Raw genomic sequence first — 23,293 nt, forward strand, 5'->3', positions numbered from 1 at the left:
AGGATAGAGAAATAGAGAAGACAAGAGTGTACTTAGGACAGACTTTCAGTTGTTGGAGAGAGCCCAAAGAAGAGGTAGAATGAAAGATGGATGCTGAATTAGCCAAAAAAAAACATTTACAAAACTAAAGAAAATTTAAGAGGTTGTTCCTATCCAAGCTAGACTGAGAGAAAGGTAAATAAACCAACCAATTTACCTTTGAAAATATGACTAGATTTAGTTGCTAAAAATAATTTGTTCAAAGGAAAAAAGTTCCTTGGGTGGTGCTCCCATGACCTCGATTTCATTCCAAATAAATTAGATTCAGATAACATGAAATGGGCTGACAATGGCTTCTCATCTTTTGTGTTTTTTTTTTTTTTCATAAAGAGGAAATGTGTGACTTTGAGACATTAAAAAGACTACATGGGTTAGAAAATAGTCATTTTTTAGATCCACCACTATTTTAGTAATCTTAAATCAGCAGGCTACAAAATATAAGAAAATAATTTGTTCAAAGGACTGGTGAGTGCATATAAGGCAGATGCTCTCAGGATTCTACAGGGAACAAATTTAAGAAATACTACATATATTGAACCAAAGGAAAAGGAAACTAACAGCCAAATATCTGAAGAATTTTGGTCAGAGATTTGCTCATTTCAATGGAAAATATCATGTTGAAATTCATGGAGGATGTTTGGCTGGAAGTGCCTTGTCAGATACTTTATTACACCTGTCCAGACATCCCATCATACTGGAACAACAGGCTGTTTGTGAAACTAGATCTCAAGAAGTTGATCATTTCCACCTATTCTGGGCTTGTCCAAAAATATCACCTTTTCGACAAGAAATATATTTAGAACTATTGACAATATTTGGCAAGGCAATTAACTTTCTGCTTGAAAGGCAATAATGGCAAAATAGCTTAAACCAATCACACCATCTATTGAAAACTGGTAAGATATTATGTAAGATGTATTTTTAGAATGGAAAAATCACTTTCTGTTAGATGACAAGAAGGTAAATTTGATGAGATTTGTGAGAGATGGAGGAGGCACATTTCCTGGAAATGACAGTCCTTTGTTTAAATCTTTTACTTACTTTTGTCATATTTTTCGGTAGTAATGTTTACACGACTGTCCATCAATGGTCTCTGTTTGCAGGCGTGTATACACAAATATAGATTTATATGTGTATGTGTGTGTACATGTGTATATATGTATGTAACTGTAAAATAGAACATCCCTTATGTGTTCTGTTTTTTCTTTTTGTGGGAGGGCGTTTGTTATTGTGTTTTAGTTTGTTTTGTTTGTTTGCTTTTTGGTTGTTTTGTGATTTGTTCTGGCTTGTTTTTTGTATTGTACGTTTTTGTCCCGTTTTTGATAATATGTTAAACAGTTCCTAACCTCATTTTAATAGTTTCTGTATCTCCTAAGATGTTTTCTCTACGTGGTGGTGTCAGTGTTTTGACCCATCTGAAACACCTTTTTCACATCTATTTCTGACATGTTTGTTTAAGAAATGAGAAGCTGCTCACTGAATCGGTTGGGTTGAATAACTTGTTGCCAGCTGAAACATCATCATCCATGCAGTAAGTATCCAATAAAAGGCTCTTAGCTATTTGCTTTATTAAATCCAGATTATTTTTGGGCAGGCAAGATTTAAAGACATGACAGGAATCTAATCTTCAGCACATGTATAAAATCAGAGTGATTGCTCCTCACCTGCTGGTGGCTCTGAATGCACCGAAGAGCATCATCCTGGTTCATACTGATATTAAGCCAGACAACATAATGCTTGTCGACCATCAGTCACAGCCCTTCAGGGTGAAGCTGATGGATTTTGGTCATGCTGCTGAGGCATCCCTATTGTGGGAGGAGAGCAACAGTCAGACCATTGCAGCCCCCAAGAGGTAACTTTCACTAGATAAAGGTGTGGATGTGTGGGCTCTTGGCTGTGTTTTGGCCATTTTGTAATTTTAGCCATGTATCCCACACATTGTAAATATGAGGTTATGAGGATGATTGTTCAGCTGCATTGTCAGCTAGGAAAATTCTTACTGAATGAAGGATTTGAGGCAGGCTGCTTTATTGAGCCAGTGACTGTAGAGGCTGAAAACACCAGCTGAATACACAGACAAAAACAGGAGATTAACTTAGCAGCATTAAGGTATTAACTAGATTTCAGTCACTGGGTGACCTGACGAAGATAATGCTTGGAACAGAAGACTGCAATGAATATGAAGATACACAAGTCTTGAGAAACATCCTCAAGCAGATGCTACTGCTGGATCCAGGCAAACACATCACCCCAAGGAAAACATTACATACATATGAAACACCTTTCTGGTGCCAGAAGTGGCCCTTATGTGACCTCAACAAAATAAAAAATAAAAAAAAAAAGACAGAGTGTTGCCTTAAGGAGGCAGACAGTGTCACTGTTGACAGTAAAGTGGGAAACACGAGAGCTCCTGCTGCCAGTATAAAACATGGTGCCAGGAACAGAACAGATGAAGTAATATCCTGTGAAAAAGAACAAACAACAGCACTCAGAACTGTGACTAAAAGCAATGACAAGTCAGTAGTGAAGCTCTTTGGGAGATCCAGCTGTAAATATGACTCCAAGAAAGCTGTGTATACCAAGACAAGAACCATTATCAATAACTTCACACTCAGTTGATATTACCAGAAACATACAGCAACCAGTTCAAGACAAGCCACCATCCACAGTCGAGCTGATGTGACACATGAAAATCCTAATATTCCTGCTGATGAGAAAGACAAGTCAGCTGCTCTTAAAAGAAACCGTCTGCCACATGCAAACCAGACAAAGTCACTTCCTGTGAGAAAGAAGATGCAGAGAAAACCTCTAAGAAGTGTTTTAAGAGGATTTATGGATGCTTCTTCAGGTTGTTCAAGTCTGCCACATGCTTCATAAAGCTAGGCTAGGCTAGGCTAAATAAAACTTAGTGTTTGACTGCTAGCAAAATGTGGACAAATTTGTGGAAGTACCAATGGGCAAATAATGATGAATTGACAACAGAAATTTTGACTGCCAAAGAAATGACAAGAAAATATGACAAGGCATATTTTGCCCTGGGCTTGACCAGGTAACGGTCTAGTAATATAATGGTCAATGGTTGATAGTGAAGAGAGACCACAGTGTGCTACAGATTAATAAATATTATACATACTTTAAACAGGAAGCCACATCTAATTGCAGCTGCAAGGGGACTTTAGTTCTGTCCAATCACAAGCCAGATCTTTGTTTTATCTTTTGATTTATGTGTTTTGTTTTAGATTATATATATATATATATATATATATATATATAGTATATATGTTATTACAACATGATTGGTTGTGTAGTCTGAGTATTTGAGAAACTACTGATCTACTGGGATTTTCACACACAATCACCTCTAGGGTTTACAGAGAATGGTCTGAAGAAGGAAAATATCCAGTGAGCAGCAGTTGTCTGGACCAAAATGTCTCGTAGATGTCAGAGGAGAATAGGCAGACTGGTTCGAGATGATTAAAAAAAAGGCAACTGGAACCCAACCAAGGAATGCAGAACAGCATCTCTGAACACACAACATGTCCAACCTTGAAGCAGATGGGCTACAGCAGCAGAAGACCACACCGCGCGCCTCCTGTCAGATAAGAACAGGAAACTGAGGCTACAATTCACACAATAAAAGATGGAGAAACGTTGCTGGTCTGATGAGTCTCCATTTTAGCTCCACAGTCAGATGGTACTTTCAGAATTTGGTGGAAACAACATGAACGCATGGATCCATACAACTTTGTATAAACGGTACAGGCTGCTGGTGATGTTATACTGTGGGAGATATTTTCTTGGCATGCACGGTTTCAGCACACGGCGGGTGGATGGAGTCCACGGCTTTTTGGAAGTTGTAAAAAGGAGGTCTTCAAAGAAAATAAGCTGGGAACCACTGGTATGGCGGCATTATCATGCCAAAATCCCGCGAGAGTAAACGAGATCCCGCGCGAGAGGAATTGAGATCCGCTCGCGAGTTCCACGGGGCGTTGTGGAGATACGCGCGCGAATGAAGCAGTCCGAGCGCGCGTGCGCGCGCGATTTCTCCGCGCGCGCGGGCAGTATCTCCCCTCGCCTGAGTTTGCTTGCTTGCAGGGAATATCGGAGCCCTCGCGCGGAGACTGTCTGCTCGCTGGCTCATGCTGCTCACTCGCGGTAAAGTTTATTGGCAGTAAGTGGGCGGGGCCCGCGGGTTTTCTGTCATTACACACGATTGGCTACTGTCCCCGTCCTCTGTGATTGGCTCTCACTTAAAAAGAGAAGCTGCTGCCCAGAAACCAGCGGCTTCCAATGCGCCCCTTGTTATTTATTTTCTCCATGAAGGAAGTTTTACCCAACCTTTGTTTTCGTTTGTTAATAAGCAACATGACTCAAAGAGTTATGGATAGGTCTTGATGACATTTTCATAACTTGTTGGAGATGCCACAAGGAAAACGTCATTAAAGTTTAAAAGTTTAAAAACCACCCAGTTTGATCATTGTTTAACAAGTCCAATACAGTAGCAGGTTAATGAAAGTTACAAGAATTGTGTGTACATTTGTTTTTATGTTTTTGAACAATTTCTTACTCAACTGTCTTCTCTTTGGCCTTGCTTCTAATGCAGTTAATTCATAATATGGCCCAATTTAGATCTTTTGTATACAAAAAAGTGGTGTTACATTCATTATTGTTAAATTTCCCTTTGTAATAAATATTTTTAATTTGATGATCAGTGTGATGGACTATTTTTACTTTACTGCTTTTGCAGCAACAGGAACCTCCACAATGCTCCATTGCCACAAACTGGCTTCCTCCATGTCTACTTTTGATTAGCTACAGCCCATATACTGCGTTTGGCCATTGTACTGGGAAGAAAAAACTGATGGCTGAGACAAATCAGCCACTCCAACATTACCTGCAGTCAGTTACCAGCAGTAGAGATGAAGGAGGACCACAGATGTCCAAGTTCTTAATTCTTTTAAAACCTGATTTTGATGCCACTTTAAAAAAATGTAAATTTAAATATTGCAGTTGAACAAAGATGTATTAAGCTGTTTCATTTTAATCCAGTATTTACTTACAAATCACACAGTTTAAGCAATTGAAAGTGCTTTACAAAAAACATCAAGCATAAAAAGCATGAAAGAATTACAATCAAACTGATTTAAAACAAACAAGAATATCAGTCTTGAATGCCATATTTACCTTTCACATACAGTTGTGTGAATGTCTTTCAAATTAGCAAACCAGTTCCTCTGTGCAGTTTTAAGAGAAAGAAACAGACTTCCATAATGCCTTAACAAGGTCACAGGCTGACTGCCTCCATGTCGACTTGTTAAGAGCTACATCTTGCAGCTACATACTCACGACAAAGAAGGTAAAGTTCCCTGACTGGAGTTTCTGGATCAGTTTCCTCAAGTAATGATTGAATTTCAGACAGGTCTTCTGGAGTCAAAGGGCACTCAAATTCAGGGACAACTATTCCTGCATCCTCATCTTCTCCATTGTAGTCTGCCGCCATTTCCCAGTCAACATCGGGCTCCTAAACAAGGAGTTGTTTATTTTTAATTTCCATTCTCTCTCAGTGTAGGCGCAAATAGACTGCAACATGCACATATGAAGTACAATACATTCATGTTTTAATACTGGAAATTAGAAAGCCAAAAAAGTGAAGTGTTTTTTTTATAATGTTTAAATAATTTTAATATCCTACCACTGTATAAAAGAAAATTTTATTTTCTTTTTCCATTCTCAGTGCAAAGCCTCTATAGTGTAAAGGTAACAGTACTTTAATTGCCCCTGTACAGCCAAAAGATACTCACACATACACAACTATTTTTTTATAACTGTGTGAGAGATTTTTTAATTAATTAAAACATTGTTGAATTTAATATGTAAAGCACTTTTTGCTATGTATGCATGAAAAGTGCTTTATAAATACATTTCAGTCAAATAACAGTATATGTTTGTTTTTTTTAAACTACCTTAAAAGACAATCACAAGCAAACTTATCATGTAGTGAAAGGTTTAAGCAATACCTCTGGTATGTCAGGCTGAACAACATTTGTGTTCATCAGTCCAATCTGCCACATCTGCTCTGGACTCCGGTTTCCTTCTGTGCGGAGTGGATGATGAAAAGTAAAAGAATAAAATGCATGATTTAAAATGAAATACATGAAATCTATGTAAATGCAGCTTAGAACAGGCAGTCTATAACCTGGATTTAAATAGTGTTTTAGCTGATCTGAGGCTTTCTGGGATCACTCCAAATTTCCTGAATCAATTTGATTCACAAGAGCAAAAATTTATTTGACTTAGATTAATTTCGATTCGATTCAATATCAATTCATCTTCAGATAATCATTTCACATCAATATTTCTTGGAATATTAGACATTTGAAGATAGCAATTTTTATGAAACGCTGAAGCAACCTTTCAACAGTGTGTAAGTCAGGTTTCCATTAAAACATGTACAGAAGCACTGGCATGTCACATACATAACATTTATTTGTGAAAATAATCAACGTCACATGTTAAACAGAATACAGTGTTAACAGAAACACTACAGTAAAAGAATGGCCAAATAAAAGAATGCTCTTTCTTTAAAAAAAAAATAAAATCAATTTTGGTATTTTCAGAATCGATTGATTTTTTTTTTTTTATTCTTAAATTGATTGATTGATTTTTTAAACCCAGCCCTAAAGTTCCAGATCTTTGGGGCATAGAAGCTGAACGCAATTTCATGTCTGTTTCTGACTCCAGGAACTGATAAAAGAAAAGACCAGATCCAGATGACCTATGGAGTCTAGTGGGTTCCTACTGGATCAGGAGGTCATTGATGTATTTAGAGCTTAAATCCTTCAGTGCTTTATAGGCCAGCAACAGAACTTTAAAGTCTATCCTCTGACAGACTGCGACAGACCTCAGAACTGGCTTCTGGGCCTTGTGAGAAGTCAGGCAGCAGAATTCTGAATGAGTTGCAGCTGTCTGTTTTTTCTTTTTTTTTTAGGGAAGCCAGTAAAGAAACTGTTGTAATAATGAAGCATGGAAATGAATGCATTGGCTACTTTTTCCTGATTTTGCTGAGACATCAGATCTTTTATTTTTGAGATGCTCTTCAGGCTGATAGTAGGCATTAGTGACTGCTTAATGTGAAACCATTAAAAACAATGAAACGGAATCTTTATGGACTGACATTACTAAATAATCTTACACAATATTGACAATACACTTACGATTTTGTGACGATGGGTCTGCTTCGTTAGCCAGGGCAGTTTTAAGTAATTCTACAATCCGCTTGGCAGCGACTTGCAACTGTTCCTACCAAACAGACGAAACCAAATCAAGGACTGGTAAGGCAGCTAGCATTAGCTTACATCAACTTTACAACTATAAGCTGTTGGCAGAAAGCAGCCGCCATGTAAATTAAGTTCCTCGTATATTTTAACGAAATAAAGAGCTATAGAAATGATAAGCTTTTTCAGAAATAATATTAGTGTTGCAAAATATGCAGCATAACTTACCTCCCGATGATCTGCCATGTGGCCGAGACACCGAGACGACTCCCGCTTCCTCGTCTTCCTCTTTTCCAAGTGAGTCAGCCAATCACAGAGGACAGGGACTGTAGCCAATCGTGTGTAATGACAGAAAACCTGCTGGCCCCGCCCACCTACTGCCAATAAACTTTACCGCGAGTGAGCAGCACGAGCCAGCGAGCATTGTCCGCGCGAGGGCTCCGATATTCCCTGCAAGCAAGCAAACTCAGGCGAGGGGAGATACTGCCCGCGCGCGCGGAGAAATCGCGCGCGCACGCGCGCTCGGACTGCTTCATTCGCGCGCGTATCTCCACAACGCCCCGTGGAACTCGCGCGCGGATCTCAATTCCTCTCGCGCGGGATCTCGTTTACTCTCGCGGGATTTTGGCATGATAATGCCGCAATACACTGGTCTACCAGAATGTGTTGTTGACCATGTCCATCCCTTAATAACCAGTGTACCCAGCTTCTGATCGCAACTTCAGTAAGATGATGCTAACATCCACGATCCCTGTTCAGAGAATATCTACTATATAAACTTGTCTTAAAATTGCTCTATTCAGTCCTACTAGCCACATCACCATGGTGGACAGCGTTCTTTGTGCATTATGCTGTAACCACATCACAATTTTTTTTTATCTCAAGAGACATATTTTACTGCTGGTGTTGTAATTTAGCATCAAAAAGCTAACCTTATCGTTTGGGCCACAGCTAGGCAAGCCAAACCACTGTTAGCTTAGCTTTCTAAAAAGCTAATTTTAATGTTAATTCCCTAAAGATACTACATAAATTTTATAGTTTTATGTATTGTTTTTTAGGTAATTTTAATAATTGATAAACACTCTTATTTGCCAAATGGTGAATAAAATAGTACCTTTATTAAACTTGTTCAGGATCTAGAATGCACTTTTGTGTTTCTTATCCACTCGCAGCATTCCTTATCTTAAACGAGCACTCTGCAGATTGCATGTAGTTTTTTTTTTCTCTGCAGTCACACACTGATGAACGTATTTGGGGCAATGTGAGGTTCAGTGTCTCTGTTGGCCTTTTTCAGAACAGACCTAATAATTTAAAATAGTAGAAAACTCAGGTGTATTAATGAGGAGTGCATGACATTTCTGTAACTACATGTTGGTTACTTGTAGAACAGCCTTCAAACAAACTTCCCCTTCAGGAAACTAGAAGGAAACTGGAACATGGACATGGTCTTAATTGTGATAAAGTGTGTATCAGACTTGTGACTGACACATCTCCTCCTCAGATGTCTTCATACAATTTTAAGGTGTATTTTCTAATAGTTTATTATTATTATTATTATTATTATTATATGAAAAAAAGTCTTCACATTCATTTAATGAAACATGAATATTTTATTATGTAGCAGGATACTTAATGATACAAGATGACAGAAAAGCAACAAAGGTTAACTTTCTAAGCCTCATGAATATTGCTCATCGAGTCCCTGGTGTGACTTGAGAAGTCACAGCTCGAGGATGAAGCGGTCGACCTTCATGAGGTACGCTGGTTTCAGATACCGTTGTAGTTCATTCTTCTTCACCCATAGCAAAGGAGCGTTTGGAGCTTTGGGCGGAGCATTGTCTGCCAGGATGGCTTTAAAAAAGAACACCTTTGTTCCAATTAAGCTCTCCGTTCGGGCGGCTTTGGGCAGTTTGTACTTATACACTCCGCAGGGGGCGTTGCCGAGGAAAGTTGCTTTGGTACCAGCAGCTGTAAAGCAAGAGGACAAGTTGTGAGTTCAGTCAGCTGGAGATGAAAGGTGAGCTAAATAAAGATATTTATGTATTCATCAAGTTCATTGCCACAAATGAATTTTGTTGCATTCATCTAGGTTAGGAGTGTTTGACTGCTCTAATTAGTGTTATATCCCCCCCCCCAAACTCTGTCATCCTCTGCTGTGACAACAACAGTTTTTAATCTAATCTCATGTCTTGCAAATCCCCATGGTCCCAGCTGGCTCAACATAAGAGCGAAACACCAACACTGCCTTGTTAGAGATTCAGTTCCCTTTGAGTCCAGCTATATTAAAAATGGATCTGCTGCTGCTGCTGTGAGACACTTTAAATAAAAACTTTCCTCCAGATGCAGCATGTTAATGTGGAAATTCTTAATGTAAAGTGACTGATGGACGAATTATTAGTTCTTATTTATTATTAGTTACTATTAGTTAGCTTGATCCAACTAACAGGCAAAGAAAGTGACAGTTAAATTATCTGTAATGTAAATTATCTTTACCAAGTCAGTGGAAACATTTGCAGCTTTAGCTTTAGCAAAATGATCCTAATCTACTAATGAGTAGCAAGTTAGAGGTTATAACGGTTTTTAGACCACATTGCAGTTGATAGTAAAGACGACTGAGCTTTACAACTTCAGATGGCATCAAACTTTAATGATCTTCATAACAGAAGTAGGTCACTATAACAGCAGAGACTGGGATATTCAGGACATGAATGGTAACTCAAAAGCTTCCCTCAGTTACCAGATTACTTGTGTTCATGGACAGCCTGGTGGGAGACAGGTGTGTCCCACACTGGAAAAAAAACAAAGCAAAACTTTAATCATACTCTAATCGTAATCTATGATTTTAGCTTTTTCATATGTAGTTTAATATAAAAGATCAGATAAACCTGAGAAGTTGTGAGGTTATTAGAAGAAAGCCCACAACAAGCCACTTAAAACCTGCAGTGTAATAATAAGACTCGATGTCATGCTCTGCAACGCTGAATTTGTTCTATTTGCAATCAACAGGTTCAGATCGTTAGCAGCGGTGTCTGAAAGCAATTTAGAAAGAACTGAAGTGTCACTGAAGAAACACTCTCACTGAAATTAAGTGGGTGTTAAGCTGTTGCAGGGGGTAAACGTCACATCTCTGCTTAATTTCTCGGAGCTCCTCTTTTGTGTACTCTTGCTCAAATAGCCGGTATGGCCTATAAAATTCAAATGCTTCACCAAAGTAGAAAAAAATCAGCTAAGTAATTAGCCTGAGCGTGAACATGTCTTATCACTGATAAATATATTGGTTTATGTTGCTGAAATAAATGGTGAACCCTGCCAAGAACTGATGTTGTTTCTGTTCAGTTAACATCATTTTCTGCCCCAATGAACACATTCAAAGAAGGCACTGAAGGGAGGACACGATTGAGACTGAAAGAAATTAAATAAAATTGATCAATCTCTGTGGGCATCCTTTTCTCAGTATATTGTTAGATACTTTTTAACTACATGAGCCTGTCAGCTGCAAATAAACTCCACTTTGACTTTGTTGTGCAGCAAATTATGACATTGCTGTTGAAGGCAAAACAAGTAGTATTGACACCTAGTGTTTCAAATCAGAACTGCAGTCGAAAGAGAAAAACATGGAAGAGTTCTTCCCCCCTCCCCCTCGGAGAGTTTCGCATAGGTTGCCGGTTTGTGAGAGGACGGTTCTTTTATACAGTATATGAAGGACGGAGAACATAGCGCCAGCAAACATCATGATGAGGAGCGAAGATCATTCACACACACAGTAAGTTGCCATTCTTTGCAATGCTAGCGCTAATTTCACGCGCTAATTTACGTTAGCATAAAATAGAGTGTAAGCTACATTAATCAACAAAAGCCACGCAGCGGCAGTTTTCCCTTAGTCTCACTTAATAAATTAATTTGATAGTAATTTCATAAGTTTATAAGGACAAACACAGTTTTCACTTGGCCCAAACATCATTACATTTGTTGTTGTAAACTAACAGGCCACCAATTTACTCCACTAATGCATCCACACAGTCACACAAATTAATTTAATGAGTGCCAAGAAATAAATTAGACTAAAATCTTTGTAAATCAAGATAAACTTTTCGGTTATTTTAAGCAAAATTCTGGTGTTTACCTGTCGAGGAGAAACTATGTCAGCTCAGACTTCTCCACCCTGCAAAAGATTCTCCAATACTGATCTTCGTTTTATTCCATTTTTGGTCGTTTGCTTTTTTGGCAGGATGCCGTGGCTTTTTAGGTTTTTCTGAAACTATTTCTGGTCCGCTTCTTTTACTAGCTTCCATACCTGCACGCTGCTGCTCTTTTGCCGACAAAAAATACCAAACGTTGCCATGTTGTTGTTAGGCAACCGTGCAGAGTCGCATATGATTGGTTAAGGAACCAGGAAGTTGGAAAGAGCAACACGGTGCACCCAACAAAGTTATTCCAGCATGGAACTCTTATTTTGAAGGAGAAAAACTTGACAAAGACATTGTTGATGTAGGAGACAGATAGTTTATAGGGAAGCTTCCTTTTATCCCTCGCAGCAAATGAGAACATTTTAAATTATTTTTAAGGAAAAAATCTCAATTATTCAGCCTTTAAAGAGTTTGCAGGTTATCATCTTGATGCTCAACTACAGATATTTTAGTGCATAAACTATTAACTATCATATAACAAAAAATTTCATTTGAAATCTAAAAGTATTACATTAGTGTGAAACCAATATCTTATAATTATGTAACTATAATTTCTGATTTCAAATAATATTTTTTAAAATGTCACAGTCAAAATGACTACACCTTAAGTCTTCTGCACAAACATTTACAAAAGGAAAGTTTTTAATGAGATGGAAGAATTTAATGATAATAAAATGGTAGAAAAAAAGCTTCAGTCAAGTAGCACATATATTAAGTTTATTTAATCAAACTGATGCATAACCTGTAGAGATACTGCCTCTGCAGTGCAGAGCTGATCAGTCCTGATCAGAGATTCACTCTGATTCATCCATTCTGCCTTGAGGCAGAGACACATTAACATCAATGATGGGAAATGTTATTTCCTCATGTATTGCAGTCATGTATGATTTTTGCTTGTATTTGGGTGCAAAATATTTATCTTATCAACAAGATGACCGGCAAACTTTTTAACAGCGATGTCATAATTTGTTGCACCAAAAAGTAAAAGCAGCGGCTCAGAAGGGGAAAGCATTGCTCCGTCAACACTGTACAGTGGGGATAGGGGGGCTGCTAACTTCGACTCGGGACGTTGCGAGACGGTGGAGGGAATAATTCGAAGGCCTTCTCAATCCCACCAACACGTCTTCTGATGAGGAAGCAGAGTCTGGGGTAGCTGGTGCTGGCTCTCCTATCTCTGGGGCTGAGGTTGCTGAGGTAGTTTAAATGCTCCTCGGTGGCAAGGCCCCGGGGGTGGATGAGGTCCGCCCAGAGTTCCTTAAGGCTCTGGATGCTGTAGGGCTGTCTTGGCTGACATGCCTGTGCAGCATCACGTGGACATCGGGGACAGTTCCCCTGGACTGGCAGACTGGGGTGGTGGTCCCCCTCTTCAAAAAGGTGGACCGGAGGGTGTACTCCAACTACATGGGGATCACACTCCTCAGCCTCCCCGGTAAGGTCTATTCAGGGGTGCTCCAGAGAAGGGTCCGTCCAATTGTCGAACCTCGGATTGAGGAGGAGCAGTGTGGTTTTCGTCCCGATTATGGAACAGTGGACCAGCTCTGCACTCTTTTCAGAGTCTTTGAGGGAGCATGGGAGTTTGCCCAACCAATCTACATGTGCTTTGTGGACTTGGAGAAGGCATTCGACCATGTCCCCCGGGTACTCCTGTGGGGGGTACTCCGGGAGTATGGAGTGCCGGACCCGCTTGTACGAGTTGTCTGGTCCCTGTACGACCAGGGTCAGAGCTTGGTCCGCATTGCCGGCAGTGAATCAGAATCATTTCCAGTGCGGGTTGGACTCCGCCAAGGCTGCCCTTTGTCACCGATTCTGTTCATAACCTTTATGGACAGATTTTCTAGGCGCAGCCGAGGTGTTGAGGGGATCCGGCTTGGTGACCTCAGGATTGGGACTCTGCTTTTTGTGGATGGTGTGGTTCTGTTGGCTTCATCGGGCCGTGATCTTCAGCTCTCACTGGAGCGATTCGCAGCCGTGTGTGAAGCGGCTGGGATGAGAATCAGCACCTCCAAGTCCAAGACCAAGGATCCACAGCTGGAAAAGGGTGGAGTGCTCTCTCCGGGTCTGCAATAGGGTCCTGCCCCAAGTGGAGGAGTTCATGTATCTCGGGGTCTTGTTCACGAGTGAGGGAAGGATGGAGTGGGAGATCGTCAGGCGGATCGGTGCGGCGTTTGCAGTGATGCGGACGCTGCATCGGTCTGTCGTGGTGAAGAAGGAGTTGAGCCAAAAGGTAAAGCTCTTGATTTACCGGTCGATCTACGTTCCTACCCTCACCTATGGCCACGAGCTGTGGGTAGTGACCGAAAGAACAAGATCGCGAGTACATGCGGCCGAAACGAGTTTTCTCCGCAGGGTGGCCGGGCTCTCTCTTAGAGATAGGGTGAGAAGCTCGGTGATCCGGGAGGGGCTCAGAGTAGAGCAGCTGCTCCTCCACATCGAGGGGAGCCAGATAAGGTGGCTCGGGCATCTGGTTAGGATGCCTCCTGGACACCTCTATGGTGAGGTGTTCCGGGCACGTCCCACCGGAAAGAGGCCCCGGGGAAGACCCAGGACACACTGGATGGACTACATCTCTCGGCTGGCCTGGGAACGCCTCGGGATCCCTCCGCATGAGCTGGTAAATGTGGCTGGGGAGAGGGAAGTCTGGGTTTCCCTTCTTAGGCAACTGCCCCTGCAACCCGACTCCGGATAAGCGGAAGAAAATGGATGGATGGATGGAAAAGTAAAAGTGGAGATTTACTACATTCTACACAGATGACATAAGCCTCAGTTCCTCATTTAATAATTTCAGGTTACATTTCTGGATGCAGCTGTGATTGTGTTGAATAAAAATATTTGATATATTTTAAAAAATGTTTACACTTCTCTGGAAATGTTTTTTTTTTTTGGTTTTTAATGGTGATTAAACCTTTTTTTCAAGCCACAATTGTCATTATTTGATTCAATCGTTACTTGAAGGTTCAAACTTTTCAGATCTGAACATTTGAGGCTTTTCTTTGCCATAAATGTTACTAGCTCTGATTCAAAGCATCATCATCTTAGTTTGTGAAAATTATAACTGCTATTCCATAGTTCACTTCCCCATAGGGCTGCTCGATTATGGGAAAAATGATAATCACGATAATTTTGATTGAAATTGAGATCTCGATTATTTAACACGATTATAGATAAGAAGTGGGATGGGGGGGGTGACATTTGAAGCGTTAACTGTGGTAATGTCGACTAGTTTCTTTCCACCAGGTCCCCATAGCTATTGTTTGTCTCAGACCAGCAGCTATGTTCTGCCTGGTGTGATCTGGGAAAAAAATAGTCTGGAGACATTTCGTTTTCACGTTGAAATCTGCGTCAATAAAATGTAGCGCGACATTTCTATATGGCTCTGGTGCGGCTTTACCACAGGTCCGTAGCGGTGGCGAAACATCGGACTGTCACCGCATCTTTCACAACACCCTCACTACACTCATCATACAGGGAAGAAAGAGACAGTCCACTAAAATGGTGTTGAGATGGCGGTGATGCCGTTTGTCCAAAGTGTTGATGAGTTTCTTAAATCCCGGATTGTTCACTGTGTTAATTAAGAAAAAAAGTTCTGTTTGTTTATAACTTTTGTCTCTCTGTGACTCTGGGAGCTGGTGGATTATTTAGTTGCGACTCACAAAAATTGAACATTTTTCTATTTTTTTGTGTTGCGTCGCAAGCCCCCGTGTGCACGTCTGTGTGCACGAACGCAACCTTTTACATGCATGACTGTCGCCTGTCGCTTGGCTGGAGGAGGGCAGCGATTTTCGCTTCCTCGCGCAAGTTTACATAGAAAATGATGGAGAAGGAGCGACGCCGCCTCCCGTGTGTCCAAGTGTCTGCAACTCGTTCTGAATAAAACTAAAGCGGTCGGGGCTGTGGGAGGAGTCTGCAGCAAAGCGCTGCAATGACAGCTGCGCTCGTTTTGAAAACAGCACAAATCGAAGGACAAAAAATAATCAGACCTTTTTATTTTTATGATCGTTGAAAACCCAGATCGTAATTGCGATTAAAATTTGATTAATTGCCCAGCCCTACTTCCCCACATTTTATAAATCTTATAATGGTTTTATTTTAAAAAAATGACTGATAACAAATAAATAACATTATGTCTGATTTAATGATCAAATTTAAATTCGTCTAATAAATTGGAGTCCTCAGCAGCTTAGTATTAACCATAAGAACTTGTGTTACCTGACAGGGCGGCGAGGGCTCTCTCAGCAGTCTGTCGAAGTGTTTCTCCCTCCTTCCAGGGAGCCTGAGGCAGCAGCCACAGTTTCTCGCTACCCACCTGCTGCTCAGCTAGAAGAACAAGCGAATCAGCCAGGCAGCGCTCCGCAGAGGTCAGGTCCTTATCTACATCAGCTAAGCAGGACAAAGGAAAAAAGACAGGAGACGGGACTGTCAGCTGTGTCTATGCTAACTTTGAAAATGCCACACAGAGAAATGTGGAAATTGAGATTTTAAATGTCAAAAGGTCTTGACCTCTCTGATAATTTCACTTTTCAACCCAGATCATTGAAATCCCTTTACATGACCTCATTTATTAATGCTCTGCTTTTATTGTTTATTAAAGCACATACAATTTAGGATAAAAAAAATCTGTATTTGTAATAGAGTACACCATAAAGTGTCTTTTATATTGCATACAGTCATAGCCACACTGTCCCATACTAACCTGTAACTCTTGGTGCTGGCTTGAAGCTTTTCAACTTCTGTTCCCATATGTCTTCCAAGTCCTGAGCCAACATGATCTCCTGGGGACCATGGCTGTCCTCCTCATCCGAGTCATAGTCCTCTGACTGCTTACGGCTCATCTTCTCCGCATATTCCAACAGCCGCAGCTCGTGGTCCGACAGCAGGCTTTTCTCCAGCTCCATCTGAAATTAAGTCAGTCTCTGTCTCAGTCTCAAATATGTCTTCAAATCTCGGGATTCATGTTCAGAGTATTATATGGTTATTTTGGTAGAACAGTGTGGCTGATAACACCACCACATCCTACGGCAAAAACACAACTGACAACAAATACATGTATTATAATATGATTGACAAAGAACAATAAACAACATGATGTAAGTGAATCAGCTGAACTCTAAGCTATTTACTACAATGTATGCCCTGATTTTTCCTAATGAGATGTTGAATTCTGCCACAATAAATCAAGTGGCAAGTATTAATAATAATATCGTATATCTGTCTTAGTTTGTCTCACTGCCATCAAACGTTAAATACCCGCTATTTTGCTAGTCTTTAGTTATTGTAGTCTGATTTGTGTGTGTGTGTGTGTGTGTTACAGATTTTGCCTGAGAATGTACAAAAATATGTCAACTCAAATTCATAACAGATCAACTTCTGACACACCATTTCAAATAGTAAGTACAAGTAGTAGCGCTAAAGCACTACATTTTTTGCATCTTTTGCAATAACAAGTCTATCAGTCATTTTCTAGAGACGTTTTTCATTTAAATTTTTGTGGGGTTTTTTTAGGCACAAAATCACCTGCTGCATCATGTGTTTGAACTGCTGCTCTATCGGACTGCAGTCCGCTGAAATGACCGGGAGCCTCTGCAAGCACACCGCCGCCGTCAAAGTCCAAGGAGACCTCGCTTTTTCAGCTACCATTTTAGACTCATGAGTCCCCCGGCAAACAGGACCGATTGAAAACTTACGACATCCCACGTGCAGGACCGATGTCCTGCCAGAACAACACAATAACTGTAACAAGGACCGATTCGCCATCCTTCTACAGGGGGCAGCCATCTTCTTCTGTTGCGTTCAATGTATCTGGATAAAAGTCGTGGCGTTAAAAACTACGAATTAGACTGTCTGAAAGTAAGCTTGAAAATGCAATCATTTCAATATATCGAAATACAAAAAAATATAAATATGTAACTAATATTTAATAAAAGCAGATCAGTTGTTCCTTTGGGATTCAAGCAAATAAATAATTAGATAATTGTTTAAATGTTCGGATCTTTTTTAATTACTTGAATGCTGCACGCTTTCAAGAGACTACCCACAATTCAGTGCAGAAAAACGAACAATCTATTGTTGTAAAAGTGGGTGTAACACTTATGTTCGCTTAAAAGAAATAAATAATAAAATAGAGTTGTACGCTAAACAAAAATATATGTAGTTTTATATAATAAAATAGCACGCTTTTATTTAATTCAGGAAGGGTGTATGGATACGTTATGTTAACACAGTAAATGTTTTGTGACCATTCCACCCCTCAACATAAAAGTGGTCTAGTCTGGATTAACACCTCCTTCAATGTCACGTTTGTTGTATGCTAAATTGTTGAGACTAAGACTGAATTCACCCATGAAAGTATAAAACATGTATAAATACAGTTGTATTTTAGTTAATTCCGTAAGCAACGCTTGTCGGCAGCTGGTTTCCTCAGTAAATACAACAGGAATCTCTCTGTAAGTGTTTTATGGGTTACATGTCACGTTAGCTAACGGGTTAGCTCTGATTAAGTTTATATACTGTTTCATAGAACGCTACATTATGCCTATTTGACACAACAGTCACAGCGAATACAAAAATTTAGTTAATAGACTGGTTTATTTCTGTAAGAAGGACAATTCTAATATTATGCGTGTTTAGGTATGGAAGTAGAGGACTTCCGTTGCAGCGAGCAATATGTAGCAGTGCTGTCAGACATCAGAAGGCAGAAGAGTCCAAAGCAAAATCAGGAAAAGACTTCAGGTCAGACAACCCCTGTACTCATGCACGCACGTCTGTCATTTCCCCCGGTGCCATCATATTATTAACGTGATTATATACGTTTTCTTTTGGTATTTGAAATAAATGTTCATCTTAAGTTTAAATTTTTTTTAGCTCTATCCCCCCTCTGCCGGGGCAGGACAGCGCATTGAGATGGGCTGGAAAGAAGTTTGAGGAGTTACCTATTGTTCACATTAAAGCAACATACAACAAGTAAGTGGGACATGCAAAGTGAAATATTACAGCTTTAAATTTTCCAAGCTAATTTCAGAAATACTTTATTAATCCCTTTTGGAATTCCTCAGGGAAATTTGTGTTTCCAGTACAACCCGTCCATGATTAGACAATAACAACATATAACACAAACAGGATCAGGCATACTGAGGCAGCAGCATTTGGGCTTTGGGTGCAAATTTGATAGTTTTGTTTGGGTTTTTTAAGCAGGCAGGGAAACACAATGTAGAGCCCTGTGGGTTTCTTAAACTTGGCTGCATAACATGATAGCACATATAGCTTTTTCTGACTGGTGTGTCAGGGTAACCATAATGAATATGCCCATCTCTTGTGAGCAAGTCACCCATTACCTTGTTCTGTCCTACTCCAGCACACACATTCAGGTAACAGACAGCACAGGACAGTCTATAGTGAGGACGTCCTGCGGGACAGAAGGCTTCAAGAACATCAAGAAGTCGACACCTGTAGCTTCTCAGACTGCTGGCATATCTGCTGCATCTGTGAGTATGAAGCTCATGCTTGTCTTGCTTGGGGTTAGTAGGGCTGTTTACTGTAGAATTTTTTTTTTTTTTTTTTAAGTAGTGCTGATGTAATTGTACCCATGTGTTGACTGTATCAGACCGGTCTGAAGTCAGGCGGATTCTGCTATTTGTGTTTTTGTCCAAACAGAAAGCAGCAGCAAAGGGAGTCACGTTTGTCCGTGTTGTGGTCAAAGGTCTCGGTCCTGGACGTCTGGTGAGTGGTTTCATCATCTTTGCTAATCTTTATTTATTTATGCACGCTTTTATTTAATTCAGGAAGGGTGTATGGATATGTTATGTTAACACAGTAAATGTTTTGTGACCATTCCACCCCTCAACATAAAAGTGGTCTAGTCTGGATTAACACCTCCTTCAATGTCACGTTTGTTGTATGCTAAATTGTTGAGACTAAGACTGAATTCACCCATGAAAGTATAAAACATGTATAAATACAGTTGTATTTTAGTTAGTGCTACAACACAATTAAATACATAAACTCGTTTTTTTTTTTTTTTTTTGGCATTTTTTTTTTTTTTTTTGGCATTTTTTTTCTATTAAATTAACAAGATTATTTGTTTTTGGAAAATAAATTGATTATTTGTTACAGCTGTACTCAACATGGTCGTATATTTAGGTCACATTTTTCTTTTCTTGTCCATTTCATTTGCAAATTTAGTCACTTACCAGCAAGCATCAAGTTAATGCATCCCATGGAGATTCAGCTTTTTTTTTACATATGTTTGGATGAACACTTCATCCCTTTTGCAATCCTTTCCTATATACTATTTAAACCATTTATTTTTTTTATATTTTTGTATCCACCTGCCCCCTTCAAACAATGCAAAAAAGAAAAACACATAAGATGGAGCAAAAGGAAATTATCTTTGCCATTAATTAACTTCTTCAGTTACATCAACTTTACCTGAGAAATACAACAAGCAGCAGCCAGGCTCTATGAAAAGTCTCTGGGAGAATCTCACAGGGAAAACACGATCCCATCCAGCCTACACCATCGTTAAGCTTCATCAATCCATCTATAGTATTTCGGGTGGGTGAGAGGTGGTGTCCATTTGAGACAAATAAACCTCCCAGTGAACAGGATGGTGATGGAGTCAGTTGTTTTGCAGCCTTTGGTATGTTGGGCAGTAGGAGGATTATGTCACAGGATTTGGATTTACTGTGCTGTGTCAGACCACAATGGGGGTGTCATATATCAGTCCAATAAACTGATAATTGTAAAGATGGTGATTAGTGTTTACATCTGGCGCAGCAGTCAGCTCTGTGAGTAGCGTGTCGTAACACATCCATTTAACGGTCCTAATTAAAAATATCAATCAAACATGGATGTGTTAATCATTTGTAGGACGTGCTTAAGAGAGAACCCGTGGAATATAAACATATCTGGAAACATCAAATCATCATCCACTGAATTAATATTATGTATTGATTCAAACTTATTTACACGCCTACATTTTAACCTCAAATACTGTTAAAAACAACTGAAAATGCAGGTCACGCTTCTCGCATATGATCATGCTCAGGATGCACAGTGGAGGCTGGGGTTGTTTTCTTAATAAATAGACTGATTGCATGTATAACTTTAGATATCCAAAGAGCAAAGCCTTGTTTCCACATTGTCTTTGGATATTTGCTGCACCAGTTTGCACAAGCTAATTTCCAGAGTTCGGGGTTGGCTTGGCAGGTGCGGCACGGTGAGCTTTCTTGCAGTCTAGAATCTTCTCGGTTGTTCCTTTTTAAGTTAGGTGTCGATCAAAAACTAACCATGGATATATTTTAAAATCACTGCATCAAGAATGTTTAAATGAAAAAATACATGAAAGATTAGGCACAGCTGCTGACAGCAAACTTTGGGTATTTCTTAAAGAAACTATTTTTTTAGTCTGATAATGGCATATCAATCACTAGTATTTAATCAAATGGAAATTGTAACGTGACAATTTTTGATGTCGGGTAAAAATCGAATCATTATTTATTAAATAAATATATGTTGGGATCAAGCTTGTGATTTCAACCCTGATCTGTGAGCATATATCCCCAGCTTGTTCTCACAATAATTGTTTTTTTTATTCGTCTTCTTTTTCTTTTTTGTCGATCTTTATCGAGATGTGCTGAAATAGCTGGTCTTCATGGGATGCGCTTGTGCCTTTACACTATAGATAAATATAACATTAGGATCACAGAATAATTACATGACATCAAAACTTGTTTTACATCTGGTGACGGTGTCCCTGTCCTCTTATTGATCTCAGTGTGGGTGACCAGCACTAACAAACCTGTCACTAATTAATTTCACTCATTTTTTAACAAGGATAATTAAAGGAGTCAGACTTTCTTTCTTTCTTAAAGACTAAATGTGTCTTTCTGTTGCACAGTCTGCAATCAAAGGCTTGACGATGGCAGGCCTGGAGGTGGTATCGATCACTGACAACACCCCCGTGCCACACAATGGATGTCGCCCACGTAAAGCCAGAAGGACTTGATGTCTGAGTGCCAGAAAGCTTGGCAACAGGAGGAAGCTGTTGAGATGTATTATGCTAATAAAGTGTTGTGTAACTTCTCTGGCTCAGAGCTGACCTTATGTAATGCATTTTGGGAGAATAATTGCAGATGGAAGTATTAATGAGCAGAGAACAGGTGCCTGAGTCATCTGCTGCTAATTAATAAACCTCAAATTTTCATTAGGTAACCAATGTTTAGGAAAACACACCAAAATAAAGTTTTAAAAGCAAAGCGCACGAGGCTTCACACAAAACGGTGCCAAAGATCATTTTTATGTTTTAACTCAATAATTCACTCTTTTTCTTACATCTGCATGACAAAGCAAGGTGGTTTGGGGTGATTTGAAAATTAAAATTTTATTTGACAAGGGGATTTGGGTATTCCATGTCCAAACATGAACAGAAATATCAGCTAAAAGCTTAGCACATGTCTTCTTTAGGGGTTTATTTCATCCTTCTAAAGGGAAACATTGAAGCTCAACTAGTTAGCATAGACAACTGAAATCCTCTGCAAAGCTCAGGATTGCTCTGAACAGGATATTTTTTGGTCCATCTTTCTATCCTGGCTGGTCTCCCAATCCCCGTTTTCAAAACACACTCCGCAGTATGATGCTACCATCACCATGCTTCACAGTAGGTTGGTTTAATCTTTGTTACATCAGATGAGGTGTAGATGCTAAAGTTTTCAAGGTTCACCTGCTGTCTGGCTACTCAACCTCAGCCTGACTGGTGGTATGCTGCAGTTGGGTTGCCTCACTAAGATCTTCCATCTCTACAAAGAAAATTTGGATCAGGAAACGGGCTTTGTCCACCATTTGAGAGTGATGGAGATGGCTGTGCTTTTAGGCACTGTAAATACTACAGAAATGTTCTTGATTGTTTCTCCAAATCTGCGTCTTGACCCAGAGTCTGAACCACTCCGCCCCAGTGTGGACTCAGACCCAGAAAACAGAGTAACACAGCAGCAAATGGAGCTCAGAGGTCTGCAGTTTTTCTTGCTCTCATGACCTGGTTTTCATTCTGACAGTCACCATCAACCAGAAAACTTTATTGGAAAAAAATGTGTGCAGCTTTATTAAATAATATAATGAGCCAAATAAAGACTCCAGTCATGTTTTAAACATTTCTCCAGGGACTTTGATAGAAGGATGAGTACCTGAGGTAAACCTGAAAAGTTCCAAAAACTGCATCCAAGACACCAGGCCGATTCATCTTTCTTGTGTGAACACAGTTCTCATGATTTTTACTGTCTTAAATAATAAAAATACATTTTAGTAAAGCTCTGAGTAAAATGTTGGTTTAAGATCAGTCCAGTATGATACACGGTATATAGTACTGGAAAAGAGCATGATAAAACACCTTCCAGTTGAGCATGAAGCTCTTTGTATTATAGGAATAAAATATCAGCTGTAATGTTCAGCCTAAAAGGCAGTAACACCAGCATTTCTGATGTCTCCTCAATAATCAAATTTCTACTTTTCAAGTTCAAGAGGACTTTTACATAAAGCAAAGAAATTAATTCTGTATTTTATACACTGCTCAAAAACTAAAGGGAACACTTGAACAACACAGTGTAACTCCAAGTCAATCACACTTCTGGGAAATCAGATTGTCCACTTAGGAAGCAACACTGATTTACAATCAATTTCACATGCTGTTATGCAAATGGAATAGACAACAAGTGGGAATTATAGGCAATTAGCAAAGACACCCCCAAGAAAGGCGTGGTTCTGCAGGTGGTGACCACAGACCACTTCTCAGTTCCTATGCTTTTT

At 39.7% G+C, this 23,293-nt stretch overlaps 2 protein-coding genes and 1 long non-coding RNA gene across 3 annotated transcripts; 2 read left to right on the top strand and 1 right to left on the bottom strand.

The window, feature by feature from the left end:
* Positions 1–8,908: 8,908 nt before the first annotated feature.
* On the bottom strand, positions 8,909–17,633 carry mrpl46 (mitochondrial ribosomal protein L46). The gene is made up of 4 exons (XM_041988365.1): positions 17,012–17,633; positions 16,191–16,392; positions 15,707–15,877; positions 8,909–9,281 (listed from the first exon to the last, which is right to left on the bottom strand). The coding sequence occupies exons 1-4, from the start codon at positions 17,270–17,272 to the stop codon at positions 9,034–9,036; spliced, it is 882 nt and encodes a 293-aa protein (XP_041844299.1). The 5' UTR covers positions 17,273–17,633; the 3' UTR covers positions 8,909–9,033.
* Positions 16,320–17,084, top strand: LOC121641964. Its single transcript, XR_006010821.1, has 3 exons — positions 16,320–16,402; positions 16,809–16,884; positions 17,000–17,084. It is a non-coding gene; the product is annotated as an uncharacterized LOC121641964 (long non-coding RNA).
* A 98-nt stretch (positions 17,634–17,731) lies between the features above and the next one.
* Positions 17,732–21,577, top strand: mrps11 (mitochondrial ribosomal protein S11). The gene is made up of 6 exons (XM_041988376.1): positions 17,732–17,940; positions 18,125–18,226; positions 18,359–18,457; positions 18,849–18,978; positions 19,148–19,213; positions 21,393–21,577. The coding sequence occupies exons 1-6, from the start codon at positions 17,852–17,854 to the stop codon at positions 21,498–21,500; spliced, it is 594 nt and encodes a 197-aa protein (XP_041844310.1). The 5' UTR covers positions 17,732–17,851; the 3' UTR covers positions 21,501–21,577.
* Positions 21,578–23,293: the final 1,716 nt, after the last annotated feature.

Source organism: Melanotaenia boesemani, chromosome 1 (assembly GCF_017639745.1).
Source record: "Melanotaenia boesemani isolate fMelBoe1 chromosome 1, fMelBoe1.pri, whole genome shotgun sequence".
Classification (NCBI taxonomy): Eukaryota; Metazoa; Chordata; class Actinopteri; order Atheriniformes; family Melanotaeniidae; genus Melanotaenia; species Melanotaenia boesemani.